Source organism: Salvelinus fontinalis, chromosome 10 (assembly GCF_029448725.1).
Source record: "Salvelinus fontinalis isolate EN_2023a chromosome 10, ASM2944872v1, whole genome shotgun sequence".
NCBI classification, from domain to species: Eukaryota; Metazoa; Chordata; class Actinopteri; order Salmoniformes; family Salmonidae; genus Salvelinus; species Salvelinus fontinalis.
The window spans coordinates 31,306,425-31,329,664 of record NC_074674.1 but is presented as its reverse complement, the minus strand read 5'-3'; the positions used below and the strand labels follow the sequence as shown (position 1 = coordinate 31,329,664).

Below are 23,240 nucleotides of genomic sequence, written 5' to 3'. Positions count from 1 at the left end.
CCGAGAGGAGGCGATATGAGGAGGCAGCACGGAGACAAGGCTGGAAACCCGTGAGTACAACCCAAAAATTTCTTGGGGGGGGCCTTAAAGGGAGTGTGGCGAAGTCAGGTAGGAAACCTGCGCCTACTCCCTGTACTTACCGTGGAGAGCGAGAGTACGGGCAGACACCGTGTTACGCAGTAGAGCGCACGGTGTCTCCTGTACGCGTGCATAGCCCGGTTCGGTACATTTCAGCTCCACGTATCGGCCGGGCTAGACTGAGCGTTGAGCCGTATGTCATGAAGCCGGCCCAACGCATCTGGTCACCAGTGCGTCTCCTCGGGCCGGCGTACATGGCACCAGCCTTACGCATGGTGTCCCCGGTTCGCCTACATAGGCCGGTGCGGGTTATTCCACCTCCCCGCACTGGTCAGGCGACGGGGAGCATAGAACCAGGTAAGGTTGGGCAGGCTCGGCGTTCAAGGGAGCCAGTACGCCTGCACGGTCCGGTATTTCCGGCGCCACCTCCCCGCCCCAACCCAGTACCACCAGTGCCTCCTCCACGCACTAGCTATATGGTGCGTGTCTCCAGCCCTTTACCACCAGTGTCTAAACCACGCACCAAGCCTCCTGTGTGTCCCCAGAGTCCTGTGCGTCCTGTTGCTGCTCCCCGCACTAGCCCTGAGATGCGTGTCCCCAGCCCGGTGCCACCAGTCCCGGCACCACGCACCAGGCCTACAGTGCGCCTCAGCCGGCAGGAGTCTGCCGTCTGCACAGCAATGACTGAACTGCCCGTCTGCCAAGCGCCATCTGAGCCATCCGTCTCCCCAGCGCCATCTGAGCCATCCGTCTCCCCAGCGCCATCTGAGCCATCCGTCTGCAATGAGCCTGCAAAGCCGCCCGTCTGCCATGAGCCTGCAAAGCCGCCCGTCTGCCATGAGCCCACTGAGCCGTCCGCCAGACAGGAGCCGCTAGAGCCGCCCGCCAGACAGGAGCCGCTAGAGCCGCCCGTCAGACAGGATCTGCCAGAGCCGCCAACCAGACAGGATCTGCCGGAGCCGCCAACCAGACAGGATCTGCCAGAGCCGCCAACCAGACAGGAGCAGCCAGATCAGTCAGCTAGCCATAAGCAGCCAGATCCGTCAGCCAGCCATGAGCAGCCAGATCCGTCAGCTAGCCATGAGCAGCCAGATCCGTCAGCCAGCCATGAGCAGCCAGATCCGTCAGCCAGCCATGAGCAGCCAGATCCGTCAGCCAGCCATGAGCAGCCAGATCAGTTAGCCAGCCATGAGCAGCCAGATCCGTTAGCCAGCCATGAGCAGCCAGATCTGTCAGCCAGCCATGGGCCGTCCCTCAGTCCGGAGCTGCAGTCCCTCAGTCCGGAGCTGCAGTTCATCAGTCCGGAGCTGCCCCTTACCCTGGTGCTGCCCCTTACCCTGGTACTGCCCCTTACCCTGGTACTGCCCCTTACCCTGGTACTGCCCCTGATCCTGGTACTGCCCCTTACCCTGGTACTGGACCTTAGTCCGGAGCTGTCCCTTAGTCCGGAACCGCCCCTTAATACAATGGGGTTAATGTGGAGGGGGGTCGTTTGGAGGAAGCCTAGGAGGTGGTTAGGTACTGTGGTGACGTGGGGACCGCGACCAGAGCCGGAGCCGCCACCGTGGAGGGAAGCCCACCCAGACCCTCCCCTAGACTGTGTATGGTGCGCCCGGAGTTCGCGCCTCAAGGGGGGGGTTATGTCACGCCCTGGCCTTAGTATTCTTTGTTTTCTTTATTATTTTAGTTAGGTCAGGGTGTGACATGGGGAATGTTTATGTTTTGTTGGTGTTGGGTGTTTATATGGTAAAGGGGTTATGGGGTGTAGTATATGGTTTTGTGTTGAGTGTAGATGTCTAGCGTTGTCTATGTTAAACGTTTGTAGCCTGTGTGTGCACGACGTTAGTAGCTTCACGGTCGTTTTCTTGTTTTGTATAGTGTGTCAGTGTTTTGTTTCGTTTCTTGCCTTCTTCATAATAAAAGGAAGATGGCTTATTTTCCAACTGCTGCGTTTTGGTCCGTTAATCCGCCACACGATCGTGACAGACTGCTCATACACTATTGTTCAGAAGTTTGGGGTCACTTAGAACTGTCCTTGTTTTTGAAAGAGAAGCACATTTTTGTCCATTAAAATAAGATCAAATTGATCAGAAATACAGTGTAAACATTATTAATGTTGTAAACGACTATTGTTGAAATTTTTTATCATTTTAAAAGGCTAATTGATCATTAGAAAATCATTTTGCAATTATGTTAGCACAGCTGCAAAATGTTGTGCTGATTAAAGAAGCAATAAAACTGGCCTTCTTTAGACTAGTTGAGTATCTGGGGCATCAGCATTTGTGCGTTCGATTAAAGGCTCAAAATGGTCAGAAACAAAGGCCTTTCTTCTGAAACTCGTCAGTCTATTCTTGTTCTAAGAAAGGAAGGCTATTCCATGCGAGAAATTGCCAAGAAACTGAAGATCTCATACAATGCTGTGTACTACTCTTTTCACAGAACAGCGCAAACTGGCTCTAACCAGAATAGAAAGAGGAGTGGGAGGCCCCGGTGCACAACTGAGCAAGAGAACAAGTAGATTAGAGTGTCTAGTTTGAAAAACAGACGCCTCACAAGTCCTCAACTGGCAGCTTCATTAAGTAGTACCCGGAAAACACCAGTTTCAACATCAACAGTGACGTCCGGGAGGCAATTTCTAGCATGGAATAGCCTAACATCCGCACCTAACAACATCAGCCTAGAGCTGCCGCTTTCAAGGAGTGGGACACTAATCCAGACACTTCTAAGAAATTTTGCTATGCCCTCAGACAAACTATCAAACAGGCTAAGCGTCAAAACTGGACTAAGATTGAATCCTGCTAAACCGGCTCTGATACTCGTCGGATGTGGCAGGGCTTGCAAACTATTACGGACTACAAAAGGAAACACAGCCGCGAGCTGCCCAGTGACCCGAGCCTACAAGATGACCTAAATGCCTTTTATGCTCGCTTCGAGGCAAGCAACACTGAAGCATGCATGAGAGCACCAGCTGTTCCAGACGACATTTTGATCACGCTCTCCGTAGCCGATGTGGGCAAGAACTTTAAACACGTCAACATTCACAAGGCTGTGGGGCCAGGCGGATTACTAGGACGTGTACTCAGAGCATGCGCGGACCAACTGGCAAATGTCTTCACTGACATTTTCAACCTCTCCCTGACAGAGTCTGTAATTCCTACATGTTTCAAGTAGAACACCATAGTCCCTGTGCCCAAGAAAGCGAAGATAACCTGCCTAAATGACTACCGCCCCGTAGCACTCACATCAGTAGCTATGAAGTGCTGTGAAAGGCTGGTCATGGCTCACATCAACACCATCATCCCTAGACCCACTCCAATTCAAATACCGCCCCAACAGATCCACAGATGATGCAATCTCAATTGCACTCCATGCTGCCCTTTCCCACATGGACAAAAGGAACACCTATGTGAGAATGCTGTTCCTTGACTACAGCTCAGTGTTCAACACCATAGTGCCCACAAAGCTCATCACTAAGCTAAGGTACCTGAGACTAAACACATCCCTCTGCAACTGGATCCTGGACTTCCTAACGGTCCCCTCTCAGGTGGTAAGGGTAGGCAACAAAACATCTGCCACGTTGATCCTCAACACAGGGGCCCCTCAGGGGGGCTTAGTCCCATCCTGTACCCCCTGTTCACCCAAGATTGCGTGGCAAAGCATGACTCCAACACCATCATTAAGTTTGCTCACGACACAACAATGATAGGCCAGATCTCCGACAGTGGTGAGACAGGATGTAGGAAGGAGGTCAGAGACCATTGTGGTGCCATTATAACAACATCTCCTTAAATGTGAGCAAGACAAAGGAGATTATTGTGGACTACAGGAAAAGGAGGGCCAACCACACCCCCATTCACATCGATGGGGCTGTAGTGGAGCGGGTCGAGAGTTTCAAGCTCCTTGGTGTCCAGATCACCAACAAACTATCATGGTCCAAACACACCAAGACAGTTGTGAAGAGGGCACGGCAACACCTTTCCCCCTCAGAAGACTGAATAGATTTGGCATGGGTCCACAGATCCTCAAAAAGCTCTACTTGCTGCACCATCGAGAGCATCCTGACAGGTTGCATCCCCACTTGGTTCGGCAACTGCTCGGCATCCGACCATAAGGCGCTACAGATGGTAATGCGTACGGCCCTGTACATCACTGGGGCCAAGCTTCTTGCCATCTAGGACCTATATACTAGGCAGTATCAGAGGAAGGCCCAAAAAATTGTCAAAGACTCCAGTCACCCAAGTCATGGACTGTTCTCTCTGTTACCGCACGGCAAGTGATACCGGAGTGCCAAGTCTAGTACCAAAAGGCTCCTTAACAGCTTCTTCCCACAAACCATAAGACTGCTGAACAATTAATGACATTTTCACCCGGACTATTTTACATTGACACTGCTGCTACTTGCTGTTTATTATCTATGCATATTCACTTTACCCCTACCTACATGTACAAATTACCTCGACTAACCCCCGCACATTGACCTTGTTATTGTTATTTTATTGTGTTACTTTTTATTTTATTTATTACTTTCGTTTATTAAGTAAATATTTTCTTAAATGTATTTCTTGAACTGCATTGTTGGTTAAGGGCTTGTAAGTAAGCATTTCACAGTAAGGTCTGCACCTGTTGTATTTGGTGCATGTGACAATTAAAATTGTATTTGATATTACCCCCTCTCTATTTCTCTTCTCTCCCTATTCCCCCTCTCTGAATACTAATTGTGCCCATCGTAATAATGCAGTTACTTATATATTCCCACAGCATGTAGAACCATGACAGTTATGCAAAACAATATTCACCACTGGAATGCAACAGAGATAGGGTTGAGCAGAATCCCCCCATGTGCAGAGGAAAGACTGTATTAGTTTATAATAGTCAGCACTGTGCTCTGCAGCCAGAAATTCACCATCATTGGGAGGAATTGGAATCTCAGTCCTCGAAAAAGTTAGTTTTCTTATAATTAATTATACTGTGACGTTTTGGTTTGACTTGAAGAACATCCCTCTCTTCTCTCTCAGATATATCCCCTCCCTCTCCTTCTTTTCCCATATCCCTCCTTCCACTTTCTCCTCTCTCTCTCTCAGATATATCCCCTCCCTCTCCTTCTTTTCCTATATCCCTCCTTCCACTTTCTCCTCTCTTCTCTCTCAGATATATCCCCTCCCTCTCCTTCTTTTCCCATATCCCTCCTTCCACTTTCTCCCCTCTCTCTCTCAGATATATCCCCTCCCTCTCCTTCTTTTCCCATATCCCTCCTTCCACTTTCTCCCCTCTCTCTCTCAGATATATCCCCTCCCTCTCCTTCTTTTCCCATATCCCTCCTTCCCCCTTCTCCCCTCTCTCTCTCTCTCTCTCTCTCTGGGGTCATGTCAACCCTCTCACTTAATTGTATTTTAATAAAAAAAATATTTTACCTATATTTAACTAGGCAAGTCATTTCAGAACAAATTCTTATTTATAATGACGGCTTAATGGGACTTAATGAGAGCAAACGTCAGACAAGCAGGCAGCCAAAAACAAGCAGCTATTTATACAGACCATTAGAGATAGAGAAGGACACTCCAGCTGGAGGAACTGGGCTGCCCTCTGAGACACACACACAGCATGTGCACGCGTGCATACGTGAGTGTGTTTTTGCGTGTGTGGGTGCATGGGATTGTGTCTACGTTTTTACATCAAATCAGTCGTCATTATAATTTCCATCATTATCTTTTTTCTCATGAAATGAAGAATCCACATCTCCCCTCCTCATTCCTCCTAGCTGGCGCTGACATGCTTTTCTCAGGCAAAATACACATAACATGCAACACCAAGGCAGGACACAGCCATATGTCGAAGCAATCATGCAAAAATAGGAGCAGAGAGGTATTTTAAAGGTAATCTTTCACATAATCACTTCTCACTTATCCCCCTGTGGGTGTGTGTGTGTGTTTGTGTGTGTGTGTGTGTGTGCGTGCGTGCATGCGTGTGTTTGTGTTGTTAGAGGGGATTAGATATACAGAGAGCTCTAGGGTAACAGGAGGAGAGGCCCACTTTGCTTTAGATATTCCACTCTGTCATAGGGTAGACATGGAGGGAAGGTCACATGGAGAGAAGATGCAGCACCATAGTGAAATGTGGACAGTATGGAACCCTCTCAGCTGTACCTACATCCATACCATTCACTAGTATGGGGGTGTGAGCACAGCAACAGTTATTGACACTGCATAACAACAGGGTATGGAGAGAGAGGGAGAGGGTGGAAGGGAGGGATGGAGGGAGGGAGAGGGAAGGAAGGAGGAATGGACAGTGAAAAAGAGGGAAAGAGAGAGAGCGGTGACCGAGGTGTGGAGAGAAGGGTGGGAGGGGCATAGAGAAGCAGGAGCAGCTTGTGTGCGTTTGGGGAAGGAGAATTTTAGCTATCTTTCATTCACACAGAAACGACGGTAAAGGAACAGGGGCACCACCATAGAGAGACCCAACGTGGACCAGACTGAGAGACGAGACAAGAGGGGGGCAGGGGCTTATTCAGAGAGATAGGGAGGGAGAAGGACAGAAAAGGGAAGATAAATAGAGAGAAGAGGACTGCTCAGTCGTTTGTTTGAACAAGCAGGTTTTCACGGCAACAACATGGGCGCAGTGGTGGGCACTTTGACCATGCAGACCAAGCAGAGGAGACGACCATCCAGAGGTACATCAACAACATCAACCAGACAGACAGAGACAGACACAACAGACAGACACAACAGAGAGACAGACACACACGACAGACACGACAGACACAACAGACAGACACGACAGACAGACAGACAGACAGACACGACAGACAGACCGGAGATATAGATAGACAGACCAGAGAGACAGACAAGCAGACAGACCAGAGAGACGAGGACAGAGAGACAGAGAATGACAAACTAGAAAGACAAGACACATAGAAGGACAACCAAACAGAATAGAGCACCTGAACTACACACTCATGACTGAGTGAATAACCATCAGCGTGGCTGTGACATGTCTTAGTCTCTATAGTAAGACACATACTTAAAGCTGGCATGTACAATGATATGATATTATAATCTATTGGATCGTTCTCTGTGACTTCATTGTTTCAATCTGATGGTCAATGATTATCGATTCAGATCATAACTCATCACAATGAGATGATAATATGACAATATAAGGGAGATTTTCTTGCTTAGAACAAGTCTTAGACTGCTTTCTTTGCAACATTATATTGCATTATACTTGTGGGCTTCACAAAGGTTTACCTTCTCTAATATGTCTGATAGATAGACAGACAGATAAGTCAATAAGGAGACAAAGTACAATAGTCCCACATAAATGAATTCCATTACTGCTGATAGACAAACATACAGGAATGAGTTCCACTCGTGCTGCCCTAATGGTTGTACACTAACAAGTGTGGACAAAATGAGAAATCAGGGGACGGCACAACAGAGAAAATGAAAGAGTGAGACTGACTAACAGAAAAAAGGAGAGAGAGATGGATAGCATTGCTAACACATACGTTTAAACAGAGGAGACTGAGGAACAGTGATCAGGGGAGACCTCTGTGAAATATGTGTCATTTCTTGCTGTGGTGCACATGGCTGTACCACAGTCATGGTTGAGAGATGCCCTTGAGAAAGACAGGGTTCAGAATCATTGCCCATGACTCAATGGTTTTTCATTACAGTGTGTGTACGTGCGTGAGCTCTTGCTTGTGTGTGCACAGATACGCATGCATGTGTACTCGGTAGAGAAAGAGTGGGTGTGTTTGTGTGTGAGCATGTACATTAGCACTCTGCTCACATCTCATAACTCTTCCTTTCTGTATGCTTGAGAGGGCCGTTGTCATGGAGACTGCAGGGTTGTGGGGGCATAAGGGGAATGTGAACAATACTCTGTGGTGCCTATTGGATGGATGATGAAGTTATGGAGCTATGTTATGGGGGAAGGTTCCCAAACTTTTTCACTCAGTCCCCCCTTCCAGTGTTGGAAAAGATCCTGTGGCCCACATCTATTTCTATGGGCACAAGCACTGTTCATGACATAAACTGTTCACACCTCTGTTGTTGGCGGAGAGAAAAAATTGCAGGTTTAAGGATTATTTCCTGCAATTCGATACATTTTGTCATGGGGTGCAGAAAACATTTAGCAGTTTTAAGCTCATTTTCTTGCATTTCTATACTTTTCCCCATGTCTAATGTGTATTCATGTAATATTTGAGTGACTCGAACGTTACTACAAAATCTATGGGCTAAAAAACCTAAACTATGGCTTCTTGATCTGGAAATTTTTTGACAAGTTATAAATAGCTCTCTAAGTTATGCAATGACTAACATGACCAGAGTAAAACTGATGATGAACTATCCAATCTACTATACCAACTTTCAATTGTTTTGGGGGGGACACACCATTTCCAAACTGTTGACAATCTAAAACATTTTAATGCTATATTAGTTATGGCTTGGGGCTAGGGTTGCCAATTCTGCATGCATACATAATCTCATGGGCAATCAACTAGGAGGATTGATCTCCTTGATTAAAATCCTGTTAGTGATTAGGGCTGATGTTAGTTTTGATCATGTGACCTTGCTTCCCAGAGATTAGACACAGTGATATATTCAGATTAATTTCAAAAACCACTTGGCAACACATAGTAAATAATTTGACCATTACTAACACATCCAATCCCCTTCAACAGTTTGTGAGAGAAAAAGCTCCTTCAGACAGCTTGTTTTCTACTGGGGAGGAGAGATGGACTGTGTTTTTCTACTAGGGAGGAGAAATGGAGTGTGTGACACAGAGGTGCTTACAGCATGTCAGATACACAGTCACCTCGTGCCACCTTGGGGATCTAGACCCTTACTCATTATGCACTCATCTCTGACACTCTCTCCGACTGTCTGATTTACCCACAAACCTGTGTCCAGACCTATTTCCACAGAGGTTTGATTTGGTCCTGTCGCCAAGGGACTAGGTAATGGGAATGTTTGTCTTTCAGTTAAATTGGGTTTATTTTTGCAGTGATATATGGTTTGGAAGCTCTGTCCATAGGCTATGTTGTCCATTAGTAATCAGGCTGTAGTTGTGTCAGTATTGTAGTTGTGTAGGATAAAAGTATTGAGGCCATGTTAGTATTGAGAGGCCAAGCTGGTTTCTCCATGTAACCAGGCTGAGCAAAATGAAGCTATGTTCCCTCACCATCCTGCTGTGCTCGGTCTGATGAGGTTCTCATTCTCTGTGTCTAAATCTTCCACCCGGTTCTTCTCATCACTGTCCCATCTTCCAAACACTCTTAGAAAAAAGGAGCTATCTACAGTAGAAACCTGAAAGGGTTCTTTGGCTGTCCCCATAGGAGAACCCTTTGAAGAACCCTTTTTGGTTCCAGGTAGAACCCTTTTCACAGAGGGTTCTACGTGGAACCCAAAAGGGTTCTACCTAGAACCAGAAAGGGTTCTCCTATGGGGACAAACAAATAACCCTTTTGGAAAACTTTTTTCTAAGAGTGTAAACTGGATTCCTCTATTGTTCTCTGCCTCCATGTGTATGTGTCATCCTCTCCTCTCTTTCACTCTCCCTCTTTTTTTCTTCATCACTACAGCTTGCTTCCTTTTCACACATTCACTCCGTCCTACCACCCACTATTTCCTAGCCTCTTTTCATCCTCTTTCATTCCCACTTTATCTCTCTCCCCTTTCCCTAGCTCTATGTTAATTACTCTATAAGTAATTAACTGATGTTATTCAGGTTGTCCTCTGTACTCTTTTTCATGATTACTGGTATGTGTGGTGTGAGTGTGTGTGCCTGTTTGTGTTATAGGAGTAGCTAGTTATCTGCAGCAGGGCAAGGGCTTTCTGAGGTGTGTGTATGCTGCAAAGTTTTATAGTAAATAGCCTGTCAGTATCCATGATGTAAATCTTATTCAGTCAGGCCGACAGTAGATTAACACACTGAACAATAAGCCAGCCACACACGCATTCAGTGAAGCTCTCCTTACCAATGTTGGTTTACGTGGGAGGAGGTCTTACGCATGCGCTTTGCTGGTTTATATGTTCATCTTTTTAATAAATGTATTCAAGTAGTACCTGTGTTCAAAACATGCTGGAAATCTGTCTGTCTCCATGACAAAAATAAATGTCTAAAACGTCAGAGATTCCGACAGTGAGCGAGGGAAAGATTGATAGAGGGATTGGTGAGAAGGATTGAAGGATTGAGAGAGTGTATTGACCAAAAGGTAAAGTGGAAATGAAAACAAGAGGAGTAGAATAACCAATATTGGAAGAGAGGGGGACCAGGATGGAGAAGGGGGATAAATTCTCACCAGTCGTTTTAAGAATTTGCCAATTTCACAGCAATCACAGTAAATGAACTTCACATAGAGTGTGATAAAGATATCTCTCGTAACAAAGTTAGAGGAAGGAGTGTCTTTGTGAGAATGAGTCTGTGGTGAGTGTGAAGTCTGTCTCCTGAAGAAGAGCCCTCTAACGTGTACGCTTCATTATCTCATCTTTAATCCAGATCATAAACCTGTAGTCTGTCCTCTTCAACTGCATGATCAGTTTTTGTACCAGTGGAGGCTCCTCAGAGGAGGTACCATCCTCCTCAGCGAATTTCATAAAAATAAAAACAGTAAAAACATTTTAAAAGTTATTGTTTTTAGATAAAACTATACTAAATATAATCACGTCACCAAATAATTCATTAAAACACTGTCACGTTCTGACCATAGTTCTTATGTGTTTTGCTTGTTTTAGTGTTGGTCAGGACGTGAGCTGGGTGGGCATTTTATGTTGTGTGTCTAGTTTGTCTGTTTCTGTGTTCGGCCTAATATGGTTCTCATTCAGAGGCAGCTGTCAATCGTTGTCCCTGATTGAGAATCATATATAGGTGGCTTGTTTTGTGTTGGGATTTTGTGGGTGGTTGTTTCCTGTCTTTGTGTTTTGTCTGCACCAGAAAGGACTGTATCGGTTTGCCACATTTGTTATTTTGTTTTGTAAGTGTTCATGTTTATTTGTCGTAATTAAACATGTTGAGCACTGGCTATGCTGCGTGTTGGTCCGATCCCTGCTACACCTCCTCTTCTCATGAAGAGAGGGAAGGCTGCCGTTACAAACACATTTTGCAATAAAGGTCTACAGTAGTCTCAACAGCACTCTGTAGGGTAGCACCATCCTCCTCTGGGTACATTGACTTCAAGACAACCTAGGAGGCTCATGGTTCTCACCACCTTCCATAGACTTACACAGTAATTATGACAACTTCCAGAGGACGTCCTCCAACCTATCAGAACTCTTGCAGCATGAACTGACATGTTGTCCACCCAATCAAAGGATCAGAGAATGAATCTAGTACTGAAATCATAAGCTACAGCTAGCTAGTACTGTAGTGCATAAAATGTGGTGAGTAGTTGACTCAGAGAGAGAAAGACAGTAGTTGAACAACAAAAAAATTTGCAAAATGAAGGAGAAGCAAGAGAGAAATAGAGAGATTGTCTTTTTTTTAAACTTTCAGTTTCACTTAACGTTACTTAGCTAGCAAATGCAGCTATCTAGTTTAGCCTACTGGAACACCCTGATTAAACATAGGGATTCTATTTTAGCTAGCACACTATGACTTTCCAACACAGCATTGGAACTCTTCCAAGTCAATGTAAGCTTTTGGTTTTACAAATATATTGCAATGGGGCCCGCCGGTGTAACTACTTACTGACTGTACACTGTAACGTTACTGTATGAATGTAGCGCGTTGACTAATGTTTTAGTACCATTAGCTATGCTGACTATAACATTACTTTAGCTAATATGGTGACAACGATGTAAGCTGTGTGTAACGGTTTGGCTTGGAAAGGTTTTTTCGACGGTCACATACAGCTGATGTGTTGTGCATTGAAGTCCAGAAGCGAAGTGAAGAGGTAAGAGGAGAGCGCATAGATACAAACTATGAAAGCGAACTGTGTTTACGTGTGATCAGGGGTGTATTCATTCCGCTGGTTCTGTTGAAAAACGTTTCTTAAACGGAAGCAAACGGAACAAAAACGGGGATAAACATACCTGAATTTGTCCAATAGAAACTCTTGTTTGCAACTGTTGAACTAATGATTACACCCTATATAAGCTAGATGCAGGCAAGAGTGTGCAAGGCTGTATTGAATGTTACTGTCTGTCCATGTGTCACTGTCTGTCACCTCAAATGTCTCTCGACCTGTATGCACCTACGTTGTAAACTTTCATTCATAGGCTAGGTTGTAGCATCCTCAGGATGGATACAGGGAAAATTCTAGCATCATGTAGTAGCCTAAACCTTTTTTTCCCTTCTTTTTTTCCCCCCTGCCATCGTAGACCTCCAGCGCAAGCGGTGTCTGCGTAGGCCCCACATCATCAGGGACCCTTCACATCTATGCCACAAACTGTTTGCCCTCCTACCATCAGGCAGGCGGTACGGGTATCTACGTTCCCGCACTAGTCATTCCACTGTGGTCTTTTCCCCCCTCAGCAGTTTCCCTCTCCTAACAGTTGGACTGTGTATAAAGATCGCCAACCTCATAATTAGCTACCAAGAAGCCATTTCAGGCTATCAATCAAGTCAGAGTAGCTACTCACTGGGCACACACTGTGTGTCAATCAAACCTCATTTCAATGAAATTACGTTGAACCAATGTGGAATAGACTTTGAATTGATGTCTGTGCCTAGTGGGTAGCTTGTCTAACTACTGTATCTTAGCTGGCATGCCTGCTGGCAAGGTTGGTAGACTTTAGAAAAACAATAACTAAATGTACTGAATAAGACTCACATTCCTTTCGATCTTTTACCCAGATTTTAGCAGCAATGCAGAGAAGCATATTTTGTTTCTTAAAAAATAGAACCACCAGTCGGATACAGGCAGCTCAAGAGGTATGCTCAGATATGCAGAAAAATAGACATACTGTATTTTTTACATAGAATTAAACATAATGATTATGGCTCTAGATTGCAGTAAAGAGCTTTTTGAAAATGCCAAATTCTCCAATTTACGGACAGGGAGGGGTTCCCGGACCACCCCCGAGCCATCCTCACATACTTTGTGCCCCCTCAGATTTTTGGAGTGCGTGACGCCCCTATGTGTGTTCTGAGAGGAGCACTGATGTGTTTGTTTCCTCTGCTCCAGTAGACCAGAGGCTGTCTGAGTGATAAACAACCCCCCTGAGAGGACACCAGCTCATCACATCATTACCCAACATCCATCTCTCTCTGGCACCCAAAGCACAAAGTTACCATCAGTACCATCAGTTACCATCAGTACAGTTCCCCAAGTCAATGGAAGGAGTCCAATTTGCCATACCTCTCATCCCTCCTTCCTCCCTGCAGGTTGACGTGCGTCCTCCGAAACACAACCCAGACAAGCCACACTGCTTCTTGACACAATGCCCACTTAACCCAGCCACACCAATGTGTCAGAGGAAACACTGTTCACCTGGCGACTGACCCGCCACAGGAGTTGCTAGAGCGTGATGGGACAAGAACATCCCGGCCGGCCAAACCCTCTCCTAACTCGGACGACGCTGGGCAAATTGTGCGCCACCCCATGAGTCTCCCAGGTTCGAGTGCCTGGACTCGAACCTGGATCGCTAGTGACCAGGATTGCACTGTGATACAGTGCTTTAGACAACTGCGCCACTCAGGAAGCCCAGGTTGATGTTTATTGAGTCTTGTCCAGGAGGCAGACCTAAGTAATTTCCACTAGATGGGCAAGCTGCAAAGTCAAAATTGGCTATATTGTAAAAATTCATGAAATCAAACATTTACTTTTTGGTCTTCATTTAAGGTTAGGGTTAGGCATTAGGATTAGCGGTGTGCTTAGGGTTAAGGCTAGGGTTAGGTTTAAAATCTGATTTTGTGGCTGTGCTTGGTAGTGACCACTCTGCAGAGCTACCTCCAGAACAAGATTTATGACAAAAAATGCTAACCTGCTCCCTCCCTCCTCTTCCTCCTCAAATGCGGCCGCATGCTTCCCAACCTGAAAAGTTAGGTACTGTTTGTGCATATATTATGACTTCATTTTGTGGTGTTTTTTTCGTTTTGGAGTTTGGTTAGAGTCGGCTGTTCGGGCACACCAATTTTTTTCTCAAGGTCCAGCCGAAGTTTGGAAGCCGAAGTCTACACCTCTTTGTCCTTGATTGGTCAACTGTAGGGTTGACAAGAGTTTCTGCTTCTTGTCGGCTTAGCCCGTAACTCAGTGTGGATTCGACATGACAAACGACAACTTCGAGCATCGATTGACTGAGGAGGTAAAGAAGTACCTTCTCCACTACGATTCTAGTCATGCATTATATAAAGACTAGCATGTAAATGACAATTCATGGAGGGAGATTGCGGAGACACTGGGGTCCGACCCAACCACTTGTTCGAAAAATTGGGGAAGAGTTCAAGTTCGACAATGAAAAGAAACAAGGGCCGCAGTGGAGATTCCGGTGGAAAGGCTACTACAGAAATGTTGCTGCTGGCTTGTTTGTCACGTTGAACATGGGAAGACTGAAAGCAACATGCCATCTACACCAAAGGATGGGGTATGTTATTATATTGTATATTGTAGTCGGCGAAAAGAGTAGCCATGTTTTGCTAACAGTAGCTAGCAAGCTAGCGCTAGCTATTAGGCTGGCTAGTGGCTAGCTAGCCTAGCAGCATACACAGGCAGGGAAAGCAAGCCAACCAACTAAACTAAAGATCTTTACAACTTTTGATCCAATGTCATTTTGTCATAGAAAGAAAATCATTTAGTTTGAGCAAAGTTGAGTAGCTAGGCCAGGCCTACTCAATTCTGCGCAAATGTTTGCAACAATGTTTTGGATGTGTACTAAATATCCCTTTACCTTTCTTTTTCAAAGCTCAAACACCAGTGAATGGAGACAGCACCTGGTATGTTCTCTGCGCCCCAGCATTGCCTTTTCACTGGCCCCAAGCACTACCTCTGCCACCAGTGCTGTCTGGTGATCAGCCCCCAGCCCATATCCTGCACAAATTTGCAGTGCAGAATTAGAAACCATCTCCATGCAGGACCTGGGAAGCTCTATCCTGGGCTCACCTCCAATACCTACTCCACTGGCTTGTTCCTCACCGATGCCACAGAGTATCAGCAGTGGTAGCAGGGGTGTGAGAAGGGAGAAAAGAGCTGCAGACACAGTCCTTGACACATCACTCGCAAAGGCATTGGAAATGATTGAAGATATACAGTGCATTCGGAAAGTATTCAGACTGCTTGACTTTTTCCACATTTTGTTACGATACAGTCTTATTGTAAAATTGATTAAAAGTTTTTTCCCTCATCAATCTACACACAATACCCCATAATGACAAAGCAAAAATGGATTTTGAGACATTTTTGCAAATGTTTGCAACAAAAAAAGAAATGAAATATCCCATTTACATAAGTATTCAGACCCTTTACTCAGTACTTTGTTGAAGCAGCAATTACGGCCTCAAGTATTCATGGGTATGACGCTACAAGTTTGGCACACCTGTATGTGGGGAGTTTCTCCCATTCTTCTCTACAGATCCTCCCAAGCTCTGTCAGGTTGGACTCAAGAACATCCAGAGACTTGTCCCTAAGCCACTGTACTTAGGGTCGTTGTCCTGTTGGAAGGTGAACATTCGCCCCAGTTTGAGGTCCTGAGCGCTCTGGAGCAGGTTTTCATCAAGGATCTCTCTGTACTTTGCCCCGTTCATCTTTCCCTCTATCCTGACTAGTCTCCCAATCCCTGCCGCTAAAAAACATCCCCACAGCATGTAGCTGCCACCACCATAATTCGCCATTGGGATTGTGCCAGGTTTCTTTCAGACGTGACACTTGGCATTCAGGCCAAAGAGTTCCATCTTTGGTTCATCAGACCAGAGAATCTTATTTCTCATGGTCTGACAGTCCTTTTGGAGTCGTTTGGCAAACTCCAAGCGGGCTGTCATGTGTATTTTCCTGAGGAGTGGCTTCCGTCTGGCCACTCTACCATAAAGGCCTGATTGGTGGAGTGCTGCAGAGATGGTTGTCCTTCTGGAAGTGTCTCCCATCTCCACAGAGGCACTCTGGAGTTCTGTCAGATTGACCATCAGGTTCTTGGTCGCTTCCCTTACCAAGGCCCTTCTCCCCCGATTGCTCAGTTTGGTTGGCCGGCCAGCTCAAGGAAGGGTCATGGTGGTTCCAAACTTCTTCCAATTAAGAATGATGGAGGCCATTGTGTTCGTGGGGACCTTCAATGCTGCAGAAATGTTTTGGTACCCTTCCCCAGATCTGTGCCTCAACACAATCCTGTCTCGGACAATTCCTTCGACCTCATAGCTTGGTTTTTGCTCTGACATACACTGTTAACTATGGGACCTCATATAAACAGCTGTATGCCTTTCCAAATCATGTCCAATCAATTGAATTTAGCACAGGTGGACTCCAATCAAGTTGCAGAAATACTTCACGGATGATCAATGGAAGCAGTATTCACCTGGGCTCAATTTCGAGTGTCATAGCAAAGGGTCAGAATACTTATGTAAATAAGGCTTTTCTGTTTTTATTTTTCATGATTTTGCAAAATAGAAAAATAAATCAAAACAACCATCCCACTCCTTCAGTCACATTCAAATCACATCCCTACACAGACTCCGGTGCCTGTTAGGATGGAACATTTAGGCCATTCAGGCCTCACAGATGCCTGTGAGGACAGAATAAGCAGCCAAAACATGCTCAGCATATGTGGGAAATCCTTCAAGACTGTTGGAAAAGCATTCCAGCTGAAGCTGGTTGTGAGAATGCCAAGAGTGTGCAAAGCTGTCATCAAGGCAAAGGTTGGCTACTTTGAAGAATCTCAAATATAAAATATATTTTGATTTGTTTCACACTTTTTTGGTTACTACATGATTGCATATGTGTTATGTCATAGTTTTGATGTCTTTAATATTATTCTACAATGTAGAAAATAGTAAAAATAAAGAAAAACCCTGGAATGAGTAGGTGTGTCCAAACTTTTGAAGTGCCATGATATTGAAGTGCCGAAGTCGGTATGCTTTGTTTATTGGTTGTGTGGTGCATTGGCATAGAAACCTGTTGGAAAATTCCTTGAATATATTTTATATAATTATGTTGAAAATCTGATTTCCCCTTAGCTGATCATTGTTGGCAGCCGGCTCTGATCGTAGTGTAATGAAACAGGCAGAGAGAGTGAGCTCATCTCTGGTGGTTGGCGAACCCCCAACCTTCTGGCCTGTAGCCCTGTGTGGCATCAACTGTGCCACAAAAGCTTGCTGAAGTTGATATCCGCGTTTATAAACATAGGGTTAATACAGTTGTTGTTTTTGTGATCGTAAACAGTATTTGTAATTCATTCTATGGGGAGAAGGTGTTCCATTTATTTTACTGTACAAGGGGGGTCTTGTGAAAATATATTTGGCATTGGGGAGGGGGGGGTGCATTTTTTTTATGACACATTAAGTTGGAGCAGCCCCTCCCCACAATAAATTTCGATCTGTCCCTTATATAAACACACAATTAATCTCTCCCTCCCTCCCTATCTCTTCTCTCACTCTCTCTTTAGACAAGATTGATGATGAGTTGGAGATGACCATGGTGTGTCACAGGCCTGAGGGTCTGGAGCAGTTGGAGGCCCAGACCAACTTCACCAAGAGAGAGCTACAGATCCTCTACCGCGGCTTCAAGAATGTACGCACAGCCTTCTCCGTCCTTCTCCCTTTCTTTACTGTCTGTCTATCTTTATCTTCTTTTCCTCTCTCTTTCTACCTGTCTTTACTCCGCTGTCTCTCTCCGTGCCACTCTTATGTATACTCCTGCTTATGTTGATTCTTATCTTTACAAGTGTTTGTCAAAGCTCTGTTCTCTTTCATCTCCGACTCCAATATGTAAATGGTTTTAGCTTCGCGCCATTAACCATGCCAACCATGCCATTAGAGTGTAAATGATTGGTTGATCTGGCCGTTACCCAGAAGAAGCTGCATTATTTTAGCTTGAAATAGTGTTTTCACATGGTTTCCACAGGAGTGTCCGAGTGGAGTGGTGAATGAAGAAACATTTAAACACATCTACGCCCAGTTCTTCCCCCATGGAGGTACAGAACAGCCAGATACCTCTCATTTAGACACATAACATGCCCTTCCTTACTTGTTTGGGACTCATTTACTAGCACTGCTATGGGATTATAAAATCTCATGCCTGTATCTGGTTGTGTTGCAGATGCCAGCACTTACGCTCATTATCTCTTCAATGCATTTGACACAACAAACAATGGATCCATTAAGTTTGAGGTAAAAACCAAACATCATCACTATTACTCAGTGGACAGTTTAAATCAGGGGAGGCAACTAGATTCAGCCGTGGGAGTATTTTTGTTGGAGCGGATGGACGGGGGACCAGAACATATTTATAATCATTTGTACACTGCAAATTGACCACAACTAAGCCCAAAAAGAGATTGTATTTGAAAATAAATTCATACCTTGATTACATTGAGATACAATCACATACGTAATGTATATTTCTTTATTCGTGGGAATACTTGGGAACAGATTTCCTAAATTCAACATTTCCTTTTTCTGAATTGAAAAAACTAAAATCCCCCCCAAAAATTAACTTGTTTTTATTTCTTTACTAAAAACTTTTGGGCGCCAAAAGAAATTACTTGTGGTTGCCGACCCCTGCTTTAAATGAAGGAATATGAAGAATTATGTCTATGTCTATTTTATTTACTGTTATCACTCAGTCTTTACTAAGTATTTTATCTTTAATCTCACTCATGTGGTGACTCGCTCAGGAGTTTGTAATGGGACTGTCTACACTGCTGCGGGGCACTATGAGAGAGAAGCTGGAGTGGACTTTTCATCTTTACGACATCAACAACGATGGATACATTAACAGAGAGGTCTCTGTTTGTATTTACATGTCAGTTATATATTGAAAGATTCACATATAAAGTAATCTTATTTTAATACAGTTTGTATTTATGTGTTTCAGGAGATGACTGAGATTGTGAGGGCCATTTACGACATGATGGGGAAATATACCTACCCTGCACTCAAGGGAGATGTCCCTAAACAGCATGTGGATGCTTTTTTCCAGGTAACTTGATATCCTAGTATAATGTAATATTAAAGCACATGCATACTCTACCCCTTAGTAGGGCACAACAGTTTAAACCACATAATAATTTAACTTTTTCCCTTTCCACAGAAAATGGATAAAAACAAAGCTGGAGTTGTGACTTTAGAGGAGTTCATTGTCGCATGCCAGGAGGTATGTATAGAACATGCATGTTTATACATTTTATATTGCTGTTGGTGTCCACAGTGCATTTGGGAAGTATTCAGACCCCTTCCCTTTTTCCACATTTTGTTACATAACAGCCTTATTCTAAAATGGATTAAATAAAACAAATGATCATAAATCTACACACAATACCCCATAATGATAAAGTGAAACAGGTTTTTATAGATTTTAGCTAATTTATAAAAAAAATATATATTTTTTCAATATTTGTTTTATTATTGAATATTATTAAAACTTACAATCTACGTGCAATGAAGCTGCTCAACATTTACATTACATTCAGTCATCTAACCGGCTCTTGTCCAGAGCGACCCACAAGAGCAACCAGGGTCAAGCACCTCGCCCAAGGGCACGTCGACAGATCTCCCACCAAGTCAAAATGGGGACCCGAACCAGCGACCTATCGACCTCCGACCCAGCTCCCAACCGCCAGGCCACCAACCATCCAAGATCCTCCAACAGTTCTCAGAGAGCTGCCCCTCAACCATCCGAGCTGCAACATTCTGTCTTACCGACTTTCTCCTCTTCTCCCCTCAGGATGAAATGATGATGAGATCCATGCAGCTCTTTGAAAATGTGATGTAAAAAAGGAGCCGATGGAAGGAAGGAGAGAATTAGATAATGAGAGATTGTGTGTGTGTTTCAGTGCATTCATGTGAGTGCATGTGCGCGTGTGCTTGTGCGTGTGTCCACGCATGTTTGTTTATCCGTGCGTGTCTGTCAGAGTGGATGAATGTGGATGTGTATCTATCTCTCTCATCCTCTCATCTAACTTGTCAGCATTGATGTGTTTGCCAAATAATGTCTCTGCCTGGCTACCTGCCTGGGTATGGATCAGACAAAGCCAGAACCGCTGAGAGAACCCTGGACTTGCTAGTCATATTGCTGAGCCTGGGAGTATGCAAACGAATTCACTGGAAAATGCTTTCTGCCTTTTTATGTGACATAAAGGTTTGTAAATCAGATGATCATACAATATAGACTGCAGTGTGATACAGCTGAGAACTCAAACTCATACGCTGCTCCCCGATTAGGCCTATGTGGAAACTCCTGAAAGACTCCTGCCCCCTACCTGTCAAACACTGAAACCCTGCCGGGATACTTTGGGTTCTTTTGACTCCGTTCTTTTTGCCAAAATAGATGCATGCTTGAGCCAGAGGGATTCCTCCCTCCCTACCATAGAAATAGAATCATGATTCTACGTCTATGCGCCCTACCAACCATTTGTTTGTCCACTGACTTGGACCTTTAAACTCATGCATTCAGTGATTGATTTATCGACAGCTATGATCTACATATCTGCTTATTTATTAATGTGTTTATGCGTGAAAAATATGAGGTTGTCCTAATGTATTATTTGTTTGTTTTAAGTGTTGTGTGTTTCTGATTCACTGTTGTCGTGGTGACCTCTGTACCTCTGTTGACTTGGCTGTCGCACTCCTGTCTATCCTTGTAATTGTGTCTGTCCCTGACTGATGCCTGTTCTACTGTATGCTTATAAATACACCTAATAGACTTGGTTTTTGACTGATGATATATCCTCTTGTATGATGGCTGGATGTAAATAATTCTGGAAAATGAACATCTGAGTAATGGAATGTGAATGGTGTTGGTCATTGGTGTTGTGACTTACTTTTCTGTTGAAATGTGTAGTGAGGGACACAGGAGTTAAGCTAAACCCCCAAACTCATCACAGGACAAAACCAACATTCTTCTAATGTGAAACAACTATCATTTTTCTTCAACGAATTATTAATTTGTGTTGACCCTTGTCAGTTCCTCCTCAGTGTACAATATGGCAAATAGATACAGTGCATTCGGAAAGTATTCAGACACCTTCCCTTTTTCCACATTTTCTTGTTACAGCCTTATTCTAAAATTAATTAAATTATTTATTTTTCTCGTCAATCTACACACAATACCCCATAATGACAAAGCAAAAATAGGTTTCTAGAAATGTTTTCTAATTTATTAAAAATAAAAAAACAGAAATACCTTTATTTACATAGGTATTCAGACCCTTTGCTATGAGACTCGAAATTGAGCTGAGGTGCATCCTGTTTCCGATGATCATCCTTGAGATGTTTCTACAACTTGGAGTCCACCTGTGGTAAATTCAATTGATTGGACATGATTTGGAATGGCACACACCTGTATATAAGGTTTCACAGTTGACGGTGTGTGTTAGAGCAAAAACCAAGCCATGAGGTTGAAGGACTTGTCCGTATAGCGCAGAGACAATATTGTGTTGAGGCACAGATTTGGGGAAAGGGAACCAAAAAATGTCTGCAGCATTGAAGGCCCCCAAGAACACAGTGGCCTCCATCATTCTTAAATGGAAGAAATTTGGAACTACCAAGACTCTTCCTAGAGTTGGCCACCCAGTCAAACTGAGCAATTGGGGGAGAAGGGCCTTGGTCAGGGAGGTGTCCAAGAACCCAATGGTCACTCTGACAGATCTCTATAGTTCCTCTGTGGCAATGGGAGAACCTTCCAGAAGGACAACCATCTCTCAGCACTCCACCAATCAGGCCTTTATTGTAGAGTGGCCAGGCGGAAGCCACTCCTCTGTAAAATGCACATGACAGCCTGCTTGGAGTTTGCCATAAGACACCTAAAGACTCTGAGACCATGAGAAACAAGATTCTCTGGTATTATGAAACCAAGATGGAACTCTTTAGCCTGAATGCCAAGTGTCAAGTCTGGAAGAAACCTGGCACCATCCCTACGGTGATGCATGTTGGTGGCAGTCATCAGGACCTCAGACTGGAGCGAAGGTTCACCTTCCATCAGGACAATGACCATAAGCACACAGCCAAGACAACGCAGGAGTGGCTTCGGGACAAGTCTCTGAATGTCCTTGAGTGCCCCAGCCAGAGCCCGGACTTGAACCCAATCTAACATCTCTGGAGAGACCTGAAAATAGCTGTGCAGCGATGCTCCCCATCCAACCTGACAGAGCTTGAGAGGATCTGCACAGAAGAATGGGACAAACTCCCCAAATACAGGTGTGCCAAGCTTGTAGCGTCATACGCATGAATACTTGAGTTTGTAAAGTTAAAAAAATTAGGAAAAAGTGAAGGGGTCTGACTATTTTACGAATGCACTGTAGATGTATATTGATTATATTGCAATTATTTTTTTCCTCAGGTTTCAAAGGGGTAACTAATGATGAATGATAATCAGCGCTTAAAACAATCTGAATATAAAATGTTACAAAGAGGTGCACCTCATACAATACTCTATCTCTGACTGATAGAAAGACCAAGATAGGAGAGAGCTTAAGCTTTCATGTTCTGTTGTACATTGTAAATGCTACCAATAAAATGTTTAGAGAAAATATATGTGTGTGTGTGTGTGTGTGTGTGTGTGTGCACAGAGGGAGAGGAGAGAAAGAGGGATCTCTGGATTAAATAAAATATGAAGTTAGTCAATTAAATTAAATTTTATTGGTCACATACACATATTTAGCAGATGTTATTGTGGGTGTGGCAAAATGCTTGTGTTCCTAGCTCCAACAGCGCAGTAGTATCTACCAATACACACAACTCTAAAAGTAAAAGAATAATATTAAGAAATATTTAAATATTAGATTGAGCAATGTCGGAGTGGCATTGACTAAAATACAGTAGAATAGAATACAGTATATACATATGACATGAGTAAAGAGGTTATGTAAACATTATTAAAGTGGTCAGAAAGAATATGTATATAGGGCAGCAGCCTCTAAGGTGCAGCGTTGAGTAACCGGGTGGAAGCCGGCTAGTGGTGGCTATTTAACAGTCTGATGGCCTTGAGATGGAAGCTGTTGTTCCGTCTCTCGGTCCCATCTTTGATGCACCTGTACTGACCTCTCCTTCTGGATGATAGCGGGGTGAACAGGCCATGGCTC

The 23,240-nt window shown here is 44.3% G+C and overlaps 1 protein-coding gene across 2 annotated transcripts in view; it reads left to right on the top strand.

Moving 5' to 3' along the window:
- The window catches only part of LOC129864011 (Kv channel-interacting protein 1-like), a 59,601-nt gene extending 36,911 nt beyond the window's left edge, over window positions 1-22,690 (top strand). The window contains exons 1-8 of one of the 2 annotated variants that reach the window (XM_055936535.1): window positions 16,129-16,860; window positions 17,607-17,731; window positions 18,065-18,134; window positions 18,260-18,330; window positions 18,837-18,944; window positions 19,037-19,141; window positions 19,253-19,315; window positions 19,886-22,690. In XM_055936535.1, the coding sequence (XP_055792510.1) occupies window positions 16,767-16,860; window positions 17,607-17,731; window positions 18,065-18,134; window positions 18,260-18,330; window positions 18,837-18,944; window positions 19,037-19,141; window positions 19,253-19,315; window positions 19,886-19,933 (684 nt within the window). In that variant the 5' untranslated portion in view covers window positions 16,129-16,766 and the 3' untranslated portion in view covers window positions 19,934-22,690. Of the gene's footprint in view, window positions 1-16,128; window positions 16,861-17,606; window positions 17,732-18,064; window positions 18,135-18,259; window positions 18,331-18,836; window positions 18,945-19,036; window positions 19,142-19,252; window positions 19,316-19,885 lie in introns of those variants that run through there. The other variant, XM_055936536.1, reaches the window with a different exon arrangement.
- The last annotated feature ends 550 nt before the right edge of the window (window positions 22,691-23,240 follow it).